General features: G+C 38.5%; 1 protein-coding gene and 1 non-coding gene across 2 annotated transcripts in view; one reads left to right on the top strand and one right to left on the bottom strand.

The window, feature by feature from the left end:
• The first annotated feature begins 581 nt into the window (after positions 1-581).
• Positions 582-18,325, top strand: part of IHO1 (interactor of HORMAD1 1) — a 34,412-nt gene continuing 16,668 nt past the window's right edge. The window contains exons 1-5 of the mRNA XM_025916535.2: positions 582-901; positions 2,670-2,740; positions 5,501-5,571; positions 9,577-9,751; positions 11,549-11,712. Coding sequence (XP_025772320.1) covers positions 5,516-5,571; positions 9,577-9,751; positions 11,549-11,712 — 395 coding nt within the window. The 5' untranslated portion in view covers positions 582-901; positions 2,670-2,740; positions 5,501-5,515. The remainder of the gene's footprint in view (positions 902-2,669; positions 2,741-5,500; positions 5,572-9,576; positions 9,752-11,548; positions 11,713-18,325) is intronic.
• Positions 14,753-14,856, bottom strand: LOC112853072 (U6 spliceosomal RNA). Its single transcript, XR_003222880.1, has one exon. It is a non-coding gene; the product is annotated as a U6 spliceosomal RNA (small nuclear RNA).

The following is an 18,325-nucleotide window of genomic DNA, read 5'->3' as shown; positions in this document are numbered from 1 at the left end:
AGAACCCTGCCCTTGGAAGTTTGTAATGTGTGCATTTCAGTTTTCATTTACCTAGTGTCCCACCTAAGAATGACTACTACTTCATTACTAGTGTGCTAGCATCTACAAGGATAGGTATAGGCAGATGGGATTTCTGCCCTCTGGGAATTTAAAGCCTATAATAGGTAGCATGGTGACAGGTAAATGCATAGAGAACAGATAAACCTGAGGCTGAGCACATCAAGCCCCATGTGGTCCTTAGACATAGGCAAGGGTGCAACCATGGGATTTTCTCAACATGTAAGAAATCTCTTAGGAGTAAGTTTGGTCTGGAACCAGGAGCATAGTTATTCTAAACCCCAAGCCACATACTGCATAAATTATTCTCCTTTCTCAACATAAACAGAAATGGAAGATGATAAAGGATGTACATCTAGATGTAGTAATAATGGTCTTGTAGTGATGTATGTAAAATTGTCTAGATGCTAAATCAAGACTCTAGAAGGAAGAATTTCTGAAGTGTTGATGGAAGAAAAAAGCTCAGACTATCAAAGAAATAAGTAAACATGAGTCAGGAATCCTAGATTTACTTCAATTCTTCTTCTTTTTTTAAATATGTAGTAAGTCTATGCAGATCTAGGGATTTGAAATGTAATAATTAAAACCAAATCATATGTATTTTTAAATTTGTGGATACTTGGAAAGTTTTGCTCTATTGTCCTAATTTAGTTCTCATTTAAAAAAAAAAAAAACAACAACTGATTTAACAGTAAGTATTTTCTGGGCACCTATTATGTGCCAGGCACAATTTCTAGAGTCTGAGGATATAGCAGTGAACCGAACACAAAAATTCCTATCCTCAAAGAGCTTAACATTACATTCTTGTAGGCTTGGATGTGCATGCTGAGACAGACAAAACAAGGTAAAATTTAAAAATATATAGTGTATTAGAATAATGGTATGCTTTGGAGAAAAAGCAGAGAAGAAACATTGATTATTGAGGTGCTACAGTTTTGAATAATTTGAGAGAACCCCTGGAGGTGGTGGATGTGGTTTGGCCTATTATGCTGATAATCTGAAGGAAGAGTGATCCAAGTGGAGAAAACAGTATGGGAAAGGGGCCTGAAGCTGGTTGTGGTTCTGGTTGTGGTGCTGGTTCCCAGCAAGGGAAAGCAGCAGTGAGAAGCCCCATAAGAAGTGTGGAATGGAGTGTAGATGGGAAAAAAGCAGGGCTAAGGGGAGATTGCAGACACCAGAGATAATCATGGGAATTCTGGCTTATATTGGAGTAGGGTAGGAGCAGGGATAACATGATCTGACTTAAGGTTAGAGGAACTCTGAATCTAAAGTTGTCAGATTTAGCAAATAAAAATACAGGACACCAAGTTAAATTTGAATTTCAGGTAAACAATATTTTTTTTAGTACAAGTGTGTCCTGGGCAAAATTTGGGAAGTTCAAATTTGAGCATCCTATATTTTATCTGGTAAACCTATAGAAGAAGGAACTTAAAGTGGACAGATTCTGAATTTGTTTGAAGGAATCATAGTATCTGCTGACAGACTGGATGTGAGAAGAGAGACAAAGAGGACTCTTAGATTTTGGCTTGAGCAACTAGAAAGATGGAGTTGCTGTTAACTGGAATAGGACGACTGTAGGTGGAGAATGTTTTGGGGAAAAAAATGACAATCTTAGTTTTGGACATGTTGGTTTGTGGTGCATATTAGTCACCCAAGTAGAGATGTCAGGCCAGCACTTGAATATAGGAGTCTGAAGTTCAGGAGAGGGGTCTGGGCTGGAGGTAACAATGTTGGGTGTTGTCAGCTAATACAGGCATTTACCAATTCATACATCAATTTTTTGTGTGGAAAATTTCAAACATGTCAAGTAGAAATCATTGGATGAATGAATGCCAATGTACCCATCACCTAGCTTCAACAATTATCAACCCAGGGGTAGTCTGTACCCCTTTCCAGGTCCCCTAATCCATCTCTGTTATTTTAAAGCAAAACAAAAGTTTTGGAGATTATTTTATTAATTTAAAATTTATGTATGTATAAAAGATAAGGACTCTGTTTTTATCATAACCACAATATCATTACCACACTTAAAGTAACAATTTATTGATATCATTAAGTAGCTAGTCAATGTTTAAATTTTCTTAATTGCTTTCTTATAATTCAGTATCCAAATACATTGTATTTGGTTGGTGTGGCTCATAAATCTCTTCTAATTTATAGTCTCCCACATCTCTTTTTTTTCTTGCCTCTTATGCTTTAAAAGAATATGATCATTTAAACTGTAGAATTAACCCCTCTGGATTTTGCTGATTCCATTCCACTGGTTCTATTTAACCACTGTATTTTCTGTATACTGGTCCTTACATCTAGAAGGTTAATTAGATTAGGGATCAATATTTTTGGCAAGTATACTTACTTCTTTGGTAATGCTTGGCACCTCCTGTTGAACCTCATCAAGAGGCTCATACTAGGGCTGGTTTCTGTCTTTGTGAATAAAAGATCAACTGAAGGATTTAGGTGTTTTCAGCCTGATCTATTCATTATAAAGTTTCCTATTACCTTTCACCTCATGGTTTAAACAGCCATTTATGATCATTGTCTAGATCCATTATTTTCATTGCACCTCCAAAATGGTAATAATCTAATTGTACCATTCATTCTGTGTTTATTAGCTGAAATACTTCTATAAAGAACATTCTCACATCTATATGTTGGTTACTTTGAAGTGCATCTTCCTAGAAAGGTAAGAGAAACGATTCTTTTGTCTACCCTACCAGCTTTCAAAATAATAAGGTGGTTGCGTATCTTCCAAAATGACTGATGAAGGTTTTAAAAACTATAAATTTAACAGAGGGAGCCCTTTAAGCTAGCTCTCCAGTAATCTTTGGCCCTGGTAGTCTTTGATAGCTTCCTTGTTCTCTGGGACTAGATATCCCAGACTCAAGTTGTACATTTTCTGCCCCAGAACTGGTTCCTTTTAGTGGTGAATGGTATTTCAAGACCAAAAGCTGGGTGCTAAGATTGTACATCAAGAATTACTAATAATTTTCTATTTATTTCAGACCTAGGATTATAGGGTTTTTGCTTAACCTTATTTTGTATTTCTATCTCTTTTCTCATACACTGAAAATTTTTATTCCCAATGACTACATTAATATATTATTGATTTGCTGTATTCTGATAGATGCTACATGTATATATGTATGTATATTACATGTATGTCTATATATATGTATATGATACATATATATGTATATATATATATATATATTTTTTTTTTTTTTTTTTACTAACTATGATTACTGAAAACAAATACACAGATTCCTTTACTGTTCATTTTGTCTTTAGGCTACACTTCACTAGAGATGTGGTATCAAATTATCATATTTAGAGGCACAGGAAATAGACCCTTCTTGTGGGGCTCAATAACCAACTTGTATGTTCCATTTTGCTCCTTTGTAGGAATTGCTTGGTTTTCCCCATTTTTTATTTAATTTTGTTTTGTAACTATGTGATTATATGTACTTATTCTAAAGTTGAAACTGTAAAAACTGCTACAGTTGGAGAAGTCTAGTTTTCATTTCTAGCCTCTCCACCCTATCTCTGCCCTCCAAGGTAAACGTTTTTGTTGGTTTTCAGTTTATCTATTTTTCTTATCTCTCTCTTCCTCCTTGCTTTTCTTCTTTCCTTACTTAAAAAAAATAAGCACATTGCTATGTGTGTATATTTATTTATATTCATGTTCCCTTGACATTTTTGGATGAAATATTGCATACCACATACACTATTCTTCACCTTACCTTTTTTTTTTTTTCTTTGTGCTTAGCAATATTCTGGGAGGTCACTCCCAGAGTATATTGAAGTATATCTTATATACAGAAGAATATATATTCCTTTTAACAGTTCCATAAAACTCCATTGTATGAATATACCATAGTTTGTTCAACTATTCACCAACTGATGGGTATTGAGTTGTTTATGGTCTTGCTATTACAAATGGTATTGTATTGAAGAGACATGTGTATATATAATTTTCTATTTCTGTCAAAGTATTATTGGCATAGATCCCAATCCTTAGAAGTAGGATTGCTGGATTAAACAGTAAATACATTTTTAAATGTTCTAGATAGTGCCAAATTCTCCTCCACAGAGGCCTTCCCAGCAGAAGTGCTTGAAAGTGCCTCATTCCTTCCAGCCTCAGTAACAGAGTACATTATTATACTTGCATTTTACCACCTTTATACAAAAGAAAACAGTCTCTATGATTAACAAATTTTTTAATGTTTATTTATTTTTGAGAGAGAGAGAGTGTGTGCAAGCGCGCAGGGGAGGGGCAGAGAAAGAGGGAGACACAGAATCTGAAGCAGGCTCTAGGCTCTGAGTTGTCAGCACAGAGCCTGACGTAGGGCTTGAACCCACAGACTGTGAGATCATGACCTGAGCTGAAGTTGCATCAGCTTTCCCTCTGGTTCTTTTATGATTTCATTTTTATATTATCTCTGATCCATTTGGATATTTTGTAGTGTATGGTGAAAGGACTAGATCCAATCTTAATCTTTTTTCATGTAGTTATTCAGTTATCCCAACTCTACTTTTTTTTTTTTAGGTTTCTTTATTTTGAGAGAGAGAAAAAAAGGCAGGGAGAGGGGGAGAGAGAATCCGAAGCAGGTTACTTGCTGTCAGTGCAGAGCCTGATGCAGGGCTGAATCCCACAAACTGAGATCATGACCTGAGCTGAAATCAGGAGTTGGATGCTTAACGAACTGAGCCACCCAGGTGCCCCTAAAGATTTTTTTTTAATGTTTTAACGTTTATTCATTAAAAAAATTTTTTTAATGTTTATTTTTGATTGAGAGAGATAGTGCACGAGCAGGGAAGGGGCAGAGAGAGAAGGAGACACAGAATCTAAAGCAGGCTCCAGGCTCTGAGCTGTCAGCACAGAGCCTGACGTGGGGCTTGAACCCACAGACTGTGAGATCATGACCTGAGCTGAAGTTGGATGCTTAACCAGTTGAGCCATCCAGGCACCCCATAAAGTTTATTCATTTTTGATAGAGACAGAGTGTGAGCGGGGGAGGGGCAGAGAGAGACAGGGAGAGACAGATCTGAAGCAGGCTCCAGACTCTGAGCTGTCAGCACAAAGCCTGACTCGGGGCCCGATACCATGAACACAGAGATCATGACTTGATCTGAAGTCAGATGCTTAATCGACTGAGCCACCCAGGCACCCCCTAAAGATTTTATTTTTAAGTAATCTCTACACTCAGTGTGGGGGGTCAAACTCACAATCCTGAGATCAAGAGTCACACATTCCACTGACTGACCCAGCCAGGTGCCCCCAAAATACCTGTTTCTGACACATAGGTAATGGGAATTTTCACCAATTGAATGGGAATATAGTTGCTGAAATGTCTTCATCCATATATAACAGTCACCAGTAAAGTCATCTTTGGGGGAAAGTTATACTTAACCTTTTAAATTAATATTCCTCTCTTTTCAATAGGGCTAACCATAAGAAATGAATTTTAATGTCTGGAATATCAAAGAGATGCTCAGTATTCCCTCAGGTTCTGGGTAAGTTATATACTCTGATATTTAATGAAGGTCTTATAGTTGTATTGATTTCATTGAAAAAGGCTACCTTTCCTATTAGTTTATTAGTAATAGGGTGACTTCATACAGCTTTTTTCCCTTCTTTTCCCTTCACTGCTACACTCTCCCATATTTGTCTTTTTCCTTTTGCCTATTTTCTTTTCTTTTCTTTTTTTTAAAGTAGGCTTCACACCCATCATGGAGCCCAGTGCAGGGCTTGAACTCACAACCCGGAGATCAAGACCTGAGCTGAGATCCAGAGTCGGATGCTTAACCGACTGAGCCACCTAGGCGCCCCTCCGCCTATGTTCTGATGATAAAAGCAATGTCAATTTAGCTATTTGTGTTAATTGAGCAGTGGCTCTGTGTCCAGAACTAGGCCTCTGGAGTATGAGGCCTGTGAGAATTAGAAATGGCCTAAGAATCTAGAAACTGACCTCAGTTGGAGTGATTTCTATTGAAACAGCAAGGATCAAATCAAGACAATGTTTAGATACGTATTCATTTGTGTGGTACCATTTGTAGGTACTGTGGAGTTAAGAGCTACTCCAGCTGTTGACAAGGCTCACTGAAATACTGCCCCTTCTACTACTCCACTGAGGTACTTATATTGGTGTCCATCAGCCATGCAGTGGACTTGCCATTGCTAACTTGGTGGATGTGCCCCAGAATTAGTATATATTTAAGGGATTTTTAATTGCTTTTGGTATGCTTTTATTATTAGTTTCTTTTCTTTCTAATACCTTCCTGAAGACAGTTATTAATTCAGCAAAAACCTAGAGCATTGTGCTTTTTATTTCTTAAAAAGAAAAAAAATGCTTTCAGTTGATACAGAGAAAATCTTTGTTAAATTCCAGATCCTGGCTTTAAGATGTAAATCCTACGTGGTTTCTGGAAGCTCACAGTTTTTTTTTTTTATCCAGCACAGCTAATTATTCTCTTTAACCTAAGAGGGGAGTCTTAGAGAGCTATTTAAGCTATTTTGAGCAACGATTATGCAACCCATATTATAATATATGTGTGCAGCCCATTACCTTAGCTAATCTTAGAAAATGGTTCTATGAGTGAAAATAATTGCTCTTTCCTGTGCTGAATTATTAGAGTTTCTTTTTGTCTTGCATTAGTATATGTTGGCTTGGATTATGTACTTATATGCTATGTAATTACTTTAATTTAGCTTTATTAAAAGGAATGATTTGTGTTTGTGCATTTTAATAAAAAGCATGTTTTTTTAGGTTACACAACAGCATTAAGTAACCCAAGTTGTTATTGAGATGTTTCTTTTTTTTTAATGTTTATTTATTTACTTTGACAAGGAGAGAGAGCTCATGCAAATGTGCACAAGCAGGGTAGGGACAGAGAGAGAGAGGGAGAGAGAGAATCCCAAGCAGGCTCTGGGCTGCCAGCACAGAACCGGACTTGGGGCATGATTCTACAAACTGTGGGATTATGATCTGAGCCAAGATCATGAGTTGGCCATTCAATTGACTGAGCCACCCAGGTACCCCCATATGTGAGGTTTAAATGTATATATCTATGGGAAGCAAGTTGGAAGTCCACAGCTGGAAGTACTTAGAGCAAGCAAGAATAAGACACTAAAGGTGTGAAAGGGAATACCACCTTGTTTCAAAAACAATTTTTAAAAAAATTTTTTTCAACGTTTTTTATTTATTTTTGGGACAGAGAGAGACAGAGCATGAACGGGGGAGGGGCAGAGAGAGAGGGAGACACAGAATCGGAAACAGGCTCCAGGCTCCGAGCCATCAGCCCAGAGCCTGACGCGGGGCTCGAACTCAGGGACCGCGAGATCGTGACCTGGCTGAAGTCGGACGCTTAACCGACTGCGCCACCCAGGCGCCCCTCAAAAACAATTTTTACTGAGAACAAACTACGGGTTGATGGGGGGTGGGAGGGAGGAGAGGGTGGGTGATGGGTACTGAGGAGGGCACGTTTTGGGATGAGCACTGGGTGTTGTATGGAAACCAATTTGACAATAAATTTCATATATAACAAAAAAAAATAAAAAAATAAAGAAGATGCCTCCCACTAAAAAAAAAAAACAAAAAAAAACAATTTTTAATGGATCCTCCTGTGCACAAGTCTGAGTTGATCATATTCTTCAGTCTGGATGAGGCCTATTAGTCTGATGGACTGCCATAACAAAGTACCCTAAACTGGATGGTTTCAACAATAGAAATTTATTTCCCCAGTTCTGGAGATTGGAAGTCCTAGAACCGTATGCCAGGCAGATAATTTCTTATGAGGGCTCCCTTCCTGGTTTCCAGACAACTGTCTTCTCTCTGTGTCCTTACATGAAGGAGAAAGAGAGAGGTGTCTGAGTGGCTCAGTTAGTCAAGCATTCAACTCTTGGTTTCAGCTCAGGTCATGATCTCACAGTTTGTGGGTTCCACCCTGCATTGGGCTCTGCACTGTCAGTGGGATTGGGATTCTCTCTGCTCTTCCCCTGCTCTCTCTCTTTCTCTCTCTCAAAGAATAAATATATAAACTTTAAAAAAAAAAGGGGGTGCCTGGGTGGCTCAGTCAGTTAAGCGTCCAACTTCAGCTCAGGTCATGATCTCACACTCTGCGAGTTCGAGCCCCACATTGGGCTCTGTGCTGACAGCTCAGAGCCTGGAGCCTGCTTCAGATTCTGTGTCTCCCCCTCTCTCTGCCTCTCCCCTGCTCATGCTCTCTCTCTCTCTGTCTCAAAAATAAATAAAAACATAAAATTAAAAAAAAAAAAAGAGGGGTGCCTGGGTGGCTCAGTCAGTTAAGCATCCAACTTTGGCTCAGGTGATGATCTCACGGTTCATGGGTTCGAGCCCCACGTCAGGCTCTGCTGGCAGCTTGAAGCCTGGAGCCTTCTTCATATTCTGTGTCTCCTCTAGCTTCCCCTTCCCTGCTTGTGCTCTGTCTCTGTCTCTCAAAAATAAATGAACATTAAAAAAAAAATTTTTTTTTAAAAGAGAGGGCAAACTCTGGCATCTCTTATTGTAAGGACCTTAATCTCATCATGAAGGCCTGCCCTTATGACCATGTCTAACCCTAATTACCGCCCAAAGACCCCATTTCCAAATACTATCACCTTTGGAATTAGAACTTCAACATAGTAATTTGGACACAAATATTCAGTCCATAACTAAGTTGTCCTGTGTTTTTTCTGTTATGATTCCCACTCTCCCTCTAATTCTGGTCCCTTCCTTCCCTGTAGGCATACTCTAAGAGAGTTAATGAGAGTTCTGTACACTTCTATACACTTAGTTACATACTTGTTTGGTGTGCTATGATGTATATTTAAAAGGTTATATAAATGATACGTGAGTTCATTCAATTTTTACTCTCTGTGCTCAAAATTACATTTTTGAGACTTATCCATGTGGCTATATGTAAATCTATGTAAATTACTTCAGACTAATGCATCAGTTACTTTATTCCCTTAGTGATTAACAAATTCAACTTTATTTAAAGTTTAATTATTTATTTATTTTGGGAGAGAGAGAGAGAATATCCCAAGCAGGCTGACACTATCAGCACGGAGCCCAACATGGGGCTTGAACTCACAAACTGTGAGATCATAACCCAAGGTGAAATCAAGCATCCAATACTTAACTGACTGAGTCACCCAGGCGCCCCAATAGATTCAACTTTTTGAAAGATAATGTTCTTTTAATCCCTAAAGATTTCAGGAACTTTGATCTCCAAAATGGTGTCATAGCCCACAGTGCTCTTGTACCACAAGTAATAGTGTCAGTCCTTAATGTTTGAATTTCCATCGGATTGTTCTTAAGTTGCTATAATCAAAATGTCTGACATTCAGAATTTCTTTGTGTTTCTTTGTGGGTAGTACTGGCAGTGTGCAGGGGATTAGATCAGAACAAACTAGTACTCTGCCCAGGATATTCTGAAATGAATAGTTGTGAATTATGATTTCATTTGTTCAGGATGTTTGTCTACTTGCTATACTTTTCTTTTCTTGCTTAATTTCAGGACCACTAATTCCTCTAGCTGGAATAATAATCAGACTGATCACTCCAGTCTCAGTGATTCCCAGTTCCTCTTTGGATCACAGTTCTGTCCAGAAAGTTCAGAGACGCTGTCAGCACCCTTGGACTCTGTTGTCTACTTGAGACACCCAAAACAGTCACAACAGAATTCTCTGGACGTGAGTCTCATTTCCACAGTTGCTCTGCATGCATTTCATAGTCATTATGGAGATAAGCTATAAAGACTTATTCTGTTGGATTGTTTTTTAGATTTATACATCTCTAAGGATTACTCTCCTAAATGGATTTGTGCTTGTTTGGTAATTCAGTACTCCGGTAGTCTTGGGATCAGATTTGGTAGTCTGAAATGGAAAAAAATATTAATTTGCAGTTTCTTCTATTACTAAAGCAATATAGAATATTGCCAGTACCTTGATCCTCTTAGAGGGAGCCATATGATATTAAAAAAAAAAATTTTTTTTAATGCTTATTTATTTTTTGAGAGAGAGACACACACACAGACAGGGGTGGGTGGGGTAGGGACTGAAAGAGACAGAGACACACAATCTGAAGCAAGCTGCAGGCTCTGAGCTGTCAGCACGGAGCCCGATGTGGGCCTCGAATTCACAAACTATGAGATCTTGACCTGAGCCGAAGTCAGATGCTTAACCAACTAAGCCACCCAGGTGCCCCTGCATGACATTTTCTAAGACATACTATTGTTTGTGAAAATTTCATAAGAAAGAAGAGCTTTAGAAAAATAGGAATAAAGTAACATAAATTTTATTTTATATGGACGTTTTTTCCTAAGAAACTTTAGATGCTTTGTGGATTTTAGTCTACTATGCTACATTATTTCCTTGAAGAAGGACATGAGGATTCTGAGGACTTGGTTAGTGAATATGGGCCAGAATCAAGAATAGAGTCTCGTGAGTCCTCGATTTTCTGAGCCCAGCCTGTCTTCTTTAGTGGGTCAGAAATATTTTTACATATTTATTTATTTTGGTTTAAAACTAGATTTAACTTTATATACAGATTTAACCTGCATCAAACAGACACTCCATGGATAAGATTAAGTCAGTGCTTTAAGACAGTAGAGTATGCTCTCAGATAAGTATTTCGATACAAAAATTGGTACCCAGTGATATGAAGGAGTATATGTACTCCCTGAATGTTTCAGAGTAAGTGTTGCCTCAAATGCAGGAAATGGCTCACCATATGCCAGCATGCCTACTGTCCAGTCCATGTGAAATTTATTATGTTTAGTTCAACAGTAATTGAGTTAAACCTATTAATGTGAAAACTTTAACATATCTCAGAGACAGCATAAATAATTCAGTTATTGCCTTCAAATTTGTGCAACTGATTTTTTTTTAAGTTATTCAAAGTTTATTTTGTGTGAGAGAGAGAGAGAGAGAAAGAGAGAGCAAGCGGAAGATGGGCAGAGAAAGGGAGGGAGGGAGAGAGAGAATCCCAAGCAGGCTCCACACTATCAGCACAGAGCCTGACGTGGGGCTCAGACTCACAAACTGTGAGATCATCACCTGAGCCGAAATCAAGAGCTGGATGCTTAACCGACTGAGCCACCCAGGCACCCCTGTGCAACTGATTTTAAGCCATCTTAGCTGATATTTTATTTTTATTTTTTTTTTAAAGTAGGCTCCACACCTGACATTGGGCTTGAATTCATGACCCCGAGAGTAAGAGTCACATGCTCTACTGACCGAGCCAGCCAGGCACTCCAATTAGCTGATATTTTAAATATCTCTGTGCTGGTAAGGCATGAACCTTATTAATAAAAAGAGTTTCTTTAATATGATTTTCTGATGAATATGGAATAAAAAGGAAATACTACATGCCATGTTGTTTTTTAATGTTATTGTTTACACTTAAATGTGACTATATTATGTAGAAAATAGTGAATGCTATAAATATTTGCATGTATGAAATGCTATGATTTTTTTTTCATTTAACAGAGTGAACCAAGTATTTTCACAAAATACCAGACAAAACCCCAGCTATTTGGGGGAAATACAAATGATAGAGGCTTATTTCCTCTTCCTTTGTCAGTTGGAAAATCAAAGGGCCTCTTGGAACAATTTGAGGAGAAAAAGAAAAGGGCAAAAGACAAATGTGACAGGTATGCAAACCTTTCAAGTGGATGTGACAGCTCATCTTTTCTGAAGGAAACAGAAAATGGAATATTAACAGTCAAGTAATTCTATTTTAGCATATTAGCACTCTTGCCTTTATAGCTCAGCTAATAATTACTCTTTATTTGCTTAGTTGTCAATGTGACTTATGGCAGATTTGAATATGGCTGCCACAGTTCTGGCCCCCCTGAAAAGGACTTCTTAGAGAAATACAATATTCAAGTAATGATGTTTATTCTGCCTAAAATTCTGCCCTTTTATCTTTTCAGATCATCACAGTTGGGAAATCAGATAAAAGTTGTTTTATGGTTGGGCACCTGGGTGGTGTAGTCAGTTAAGCATCTGACTCTTGATTTTAGCTCAGACCACGATCTCACTGTTGGTGAGTTTGAGTCCTGCATCAGGCTCTGTGGCTGATGGCATGGAGCCTGCTTGGGATTCTGTCTTTCCTTCTCTCTGCCCCTCCTCTGCTTGTTCTCTCTCTCTCTCTCTCTCTCTCTCTCTCTCTCTCAAAATAAATAAATAAACAAAAAAAATGTATTAAGGGGTGCCTGGGTGGCTCAGTCAGTTCAGCATCCAGCTTCTGCTCACATCATGATCTTGTGGTTTGTGACTTCAAGCCCCATGTCAGGTTCTGCTGACAGCTCAGAGCCAACTTCAGATTTTGTGTCTCCCTCTCTCTCTGCCCCTACCCTCGCTTGCAGTCTGTCTCACTCACTCTCAAAAATAAATAAACATTAAAAAATATTTTTTTTTAAAAAGTTGTTTTTGGGGGCGCCTGGGTGGCTCAATCAGTTAAGCGTCCGACTTCAGCTCAGGTCATGATCTCACTGTCTGTGGGCTCGAGCCCCACGTCGGGCTCTGTGCTGACAGCTCAGAGCCTGGAGCTTGCTTCGGATTCTGTGTCTCCCTCTCTCTCTGACCCTCCCCTGTTCATGCTCTCTCTCTCTCTCTGTCTCAAAAATAAATAAATGTTAAAAAAAAACATTTAAAAAGTTGTTTTTGGCACAAAAACAGACACTCAGATCAATGGAACAGAATAGAAAACCCAGAAATGGACCCACAAACATATGGCTAACTAATCTTTGACAAAGAGGAAAGAATATCCAATGGAATAAAAACAGTCTCTTCAGCAACTGGTGCTGGGAAAACTGGACAGTGTCATGCAGAAAAATGAACCTGGACCACTTTCTTAACCATACATAAAAATAAACTGAAAATGGATGAAAGACCTAAATGTAAGACAGGAAGCCATCAAAATCCTTGAGGAGAAGGAAGCCATCAAAATCCTTGAGGAGAAAACAGGCAAAATCTCTTTGACGTTGGCCGCAGCAACTTCTTACTTAACACTTCTCCGGAAGCAAGGGAAACAAAAGCACAAATGAACTACTGGGACCTCATCAAAATAAAAAGCTTCTGCACAGCAAAGGAAACAATCAGCAAAACTAAAAGGCAACCTACAGAATGGAAGAAGATATTTACAAATGATGTATCAGAAAGGGTTAATATCCAAAATCTATAAAGAACTTCTCAAATTGAACACCCAAAAAACAAATAATCCAGTGAAGAAATGGGCAAAAGACATGAATAGACACTTCTCCAAAGAAGACATCCAGATGGCCAACCGACACATGAAAAAATGCTCCACATCATTCATCATCAGGGAAATACAAATCAAAACCACAATGAGATACCACCTCACACCTGTCAGAATGGCTAACATTAACAACTCAGGCAACAACAGATGTTGGCAAGGATGCGGAGAAAGAGAATCTCTTTTGCACTGCTGATGGGAATGCAAACCGGTGCAGCTACTCTGGAAAACAGTATGGAGGTTCCTCAAAAAATTAGGGGCGCCTGGGTGGCGCAGTCGGTTAAGCGTCCGGCTTCAGCCAGGTCACGATCTCGCGGTCCGTGAGTTCGAGCCCCGCGTCGGGCTCTGGGCTGATGGCTCAGAGCCTGGAGCCTGTTTCCGATGCTGTGTCTCCCTCTCTCTCTGCCCCTCCCCCGTTCATGCTCTGTTTCTCTCTGTCCCAAAAATAAATAAAAAACGTTGAAAAAAAATTAAAAAAAAAAAAAATTAAAACTAGAACTACTCTACGACCCAGCAATTGCACTACTAGGTATTTATCCAAGGGATACAGTTATGCCGTTTCTTTTTTTTTTTTTTTCTTTTTTTTTCTTTTTTATTTATTTATTTTTTTAAATTTTTTTTTTCAACATTTATTTATTTTTGGGACAGAGAGAGACAGAGCATGAACGGGGGAGGGGCAGAGAGAGAGGGAGACACAGAATCGGAAACAAGCTCCAGGCTCTGAGCCATCAGCCCAGAGCCCGATGCGGGGCTCGAACTCACGGACCGCGAGATCGTGACCTGGCTGAAGTCGGGCGCTTAACCGACTGCGCCACCCAGGCGCCCCAGGTATGCTGTTTCGAAGGGACACATGCACCCCAATGTTTATAGCAGCACTATCGACAATAGCCAAAATATGGAAAGAGCCCAAATATCCATCGATGGATGAATGGATAAAGAAGATGCACACACACACACACACACACACACACACAAAATAGGGTATTACTTGGCAATCAAAAAGAATGAAATCTTGCCATTTACAACTATATGGATGGAACTGGAGGGTATTATGCTAAGTGAAATTAGTCAGAGAAAGATAAATATATGACTTCAATCATATGAGGACTTTAAGATACAAAACAGATGAACATAAGGGAAGGGAAACAAAAATAATATAAAAACAGGGTGGGGGACAAAGCATAAGAGACTCTTGAATATGGAGAACAAACAGAGGGTTACTGGAGGGGTTGTGGGGGAGGGGATGGGCTAAATGGGTAAGGGCCATTAAGGAATCTACTCCTGAAATCGTTGTGGCACTATATGCTAACTAGCTAACTTGGGTATAAATTTAAAAAATAAATTAAATTAAAAAAAAAGTTGTTTCAGGGTCAAGAATGTAGCACATGATTTTTTTTTTCCTTTTTCTTTCTTTCTTTCTTCTTCTTTTTTTTTTTAATATGGAATGCTTCACGAATTTGCCTGTCATCCTTGTTCAGGGACCATGCTAATCTCTGTATCATTTCAATTTTAGTATATGTACTGCTGAAGTGAGCACAGCCCATGAATTCTTTAAAAAGCTGATGCAGGCTATTCAGGCTGATTTTCTCACTTTGAAATGTTGGTTTTATTTTATTTTTATTTTTTTTTTAACGTTTATTTATTTTTGAGGCAGAGAGAGACAGAGCATGAACAGGGGAAGGCAGAGAGAGAGGGAGACACAGAATCGGAAACAGGCTCCAGGCTCTGAGCTGTCAGCACAAAGCCTGACGCGGGGCTCGAACTCACGGACCGTGAGATCATGACCTGAGCCAAAGTCGGATGCTTAACCGATCAAGCCACCCAGGCGCCCCGAAATGTTGGTATTTTTTAAAAAGATTTTATTTTTAAGTAATCTCTATACCCAACATGGGGCTGTAACCCACAATCCTGAGATTGAGTCACATGCTCCACCAACTGAGCCAGCCAGGTCCCGCAACATGTTGGTATTTTTTAAGATAGACCCTAAATTTTACATATAGTCTTAACTTAAGTTTTTTTTTTTTAATGTTTATTTATTTTTGAGAGAGAGAGAGAGACAGAGCAGGAGCAGGGGAGGGGAAGAAAGAGAGGGAGACACAGAATCTGAAGCAGGCTGCAGGCTCTGAGCTGTCAGTGCAGAGTCCCATGCAGAGCTCAAACCCACAAACTGTGAGATGACCTGAGCTGAAGTCAGATGCTTAACCGACTGAGCTACTCAGGCACCCCTTATTTGTTAGTTTTATATTTACTCATTTACCTTAGCAAATACATGAGATAAATTAGGGCTGCTATATTAATTTGTAAATAAATAAGTTGAAGTCACTGAGGATATTAACTTGTTCATTTTTGGGTACTAAGTTATCAAGGCAACATCTTTACATATCATGAAATCCTAACTTTCAAGCACAGATATACTTTATTATTTCTGTGACAGTGAAGATGTATCACTTAGTGTCACCACTAGTATTTTTATGTTGAAAGAGCCAGAATTTCTTTAAAAGTTCTTTTGTTTTTAATTTTTTAAACATTTTTTTTTTTTTTTGAGAGATAGCATGAGTGGGGGAGGGGCAGAGAGAGGGAGACAGAATCTGAAGCAGACTCTAGGCTCTGAGCTGTCAGCACAGAGCTCAGCGCAGGGCTCAAACCCATGAACCCTGAGATCATGACCTAAGCCAAAGTCAGATGCTTAACAGACCAAGCCACCCAGGAGCCCCTCTTAAAGAATTCTTAGACTAAGTATCCTTTCTCTTGAATACCTATCTTCCTTTAGTGAGAAAAGCAAAATGCTCTATTTGGAGTGTTTGATTCTATTGGTAAATAAACATTTTCCAGACATTGAGAGACTTCTTTCCCCTAGGAATTCAGGCTCTAGGACCCTACCAGTTTCTCAGAGGCCCCTTTTGACTATGGTAGGGTACTGCAGATGAGAAGCTATACTCACTTTCTTCTTCAAATAGATCAGTGTTAATTTTTTTCCCTTTGGGCATGGGATTATATCTTATTTGATTAAGATTTCTGCAGCAGGGGCAGGCTGGCCAACTCATTTGGTAGAGCATGTGACCCTTCATCCTGGGGTTGTGAGTTTGAGCCCCATGTTGGGCCCAGAGATTTTTTTTTTATTTATTACTTTTTTAAATGTTTATTTATTTTTGGAAAGAGAGAGAGACAAACAGACAGCATCCAAGCTGGGGAGGGGCAGAGAGAGAGGGAGACACAGAATCTGAAGCAGGCTCCAGGCACTGAGCTGTCAGTACAGAGCCTGACATGGGGCTCAAACCCATGAACCGTGAGATCATGACCTGAGCTGAAGTCAGACACGTAACCAACTGAGACACCCAGGTTCCCCAACAGAGATTACTTAAAAAAAAAAGATTTCTAAAAAAAAAAAAAAAAAAAAAAAAAAAGATTTCTGTGGCTAAAAAAGGTTTTTTGAAATGTGAAGTTTATTTCGATATTTTCTTCCTTCCTTGCTCACTCTCCCTATATCATTTCCTTTTTTTTTTTGTAGTGAAATGAGTTTCTGTTAACAATTATTTACAAGATAGCAAAAATATATATAACATTTATACAGAGAGAACAAATTATGAGGACTCTGAAGAATCTCCATGAAAAAAATCAAGCTTAAGATATTGACTGTTATGTAGGCAACAAAAATCATAATTTTAATAAATTCTGGCAAAAATAAGACCCAAGATTCTAGATTTTAGATTTTTTTTGTCAATAAGTGCTTGTCAGAAATGTGGTAAGAATGGGGTACCTGGCTGACTTAGTCAGTAGAACATGCAACTCTTGATGTCAAGGTCATGAGTTCAAACCCTATGTTGGGTGTGGAGCCTACTTAAAAAAAAATGTGGTGAAAAGGATTGAGAAATTTTTAAATGAGAGAAAGAAAGCATACTGCTATAAATATGGAAACAGGAAAGTGATAAGACACGGTGCAGGATTCAAACATAAGAGATGCTACAAACTTATATGACATGGATTTACATATTGTGTTTTGAAAATACATATTTTCCCAAACTTATAGAAAGGGCTTATGGAGGGTAAGAAATCTCAAAAGAAGCCTAAGCTTTCAGATTGCGTTTGTTACGACTCTTTTGGTGACAAATAAAAACTCACCTCAAACTAGCTTTGACAAAACAGAGGATATATTAACTCTTTTAACCAATCTGGGAAGGACAGGAAATGAAATCAAATCAGAATCTCTTTTCTGTGCTTCTCTGTCCATCTATTCTTTGTTCTTTCCTGTTAAAGACCAGCTTCCTACCAACACAAAGAATGGGATTCTTTTTCCATTGTTTGAATTTGAAAAATCCTAGTGGAGGCTTCTGGTAGGCTTGCTTAGGTCATAGGGGTGAAAGGAGGGAGGTGTGACTGGAAATCCTCACCAGAACCACTTTTTGGATGCATAAAGAATCAGTTCCCCATTAAAGGAGGACTCTGGGTACACCAGTGGATGGCCATTACCCGGATTATTGTTTTTTGCCTGTAATATTTGAGAAAACAGATTAGTCTCATAACTAATGAATCACCTAAGAATGACAAATAGATTATAAAAATAACCATGTTCTTTCAATAATTGTTGATTACCATAGTGAGATTCTTTCATTCATTCATTAAATAAACACTGTGCTGGGCCCAGTACTACAAACTTGTCTTTGAAGTTGTTAGTCTGGTTAGGAAAACAGGCATTTGTTGGATAAATTATACAATTAGACCAGAGTTATTGTTTGTAAGCAATAGAAATAAGTTCATTTCAATGGAAAAGGAATTTTTTAAGAGAATATTTGAATGGGTTGTGGTTCTGGGTATGACAAAGTAAGCATACTCCATCCCATCTCTCCCAATGAATGCACCTAAAAGCCCTAAATACAGTTCATGTGGCGTTTGAGGACTATGAAAAGTAAATGGTAGCAGGTAGATTGGGGAAGGAAACCTGAATTCAAAGTATGAAAGTTCTGGCTTTGAGTTTCCTGGGGTTTTGTTTGTTTGTTTTTTAAATGTTT

Source organism: Puma concolor, chromosome A2 (genome assembly GCF_028749965.1).
Source record: "Puma concolor isolate L17-30 chromosome A2, mPumCon1.1.hap2, whole genome shotgun sequence".
NCBI lineage: Eukaryota > Metazoa > Chordata > Mammalia > Carnivora > Felidae > Puma > Puma concolor.
The sequence above is the reverse complement of the archived record's forward strand: the minus strand, read 5'-3'. Positions and strand labels throughout refer to the sequence as shown.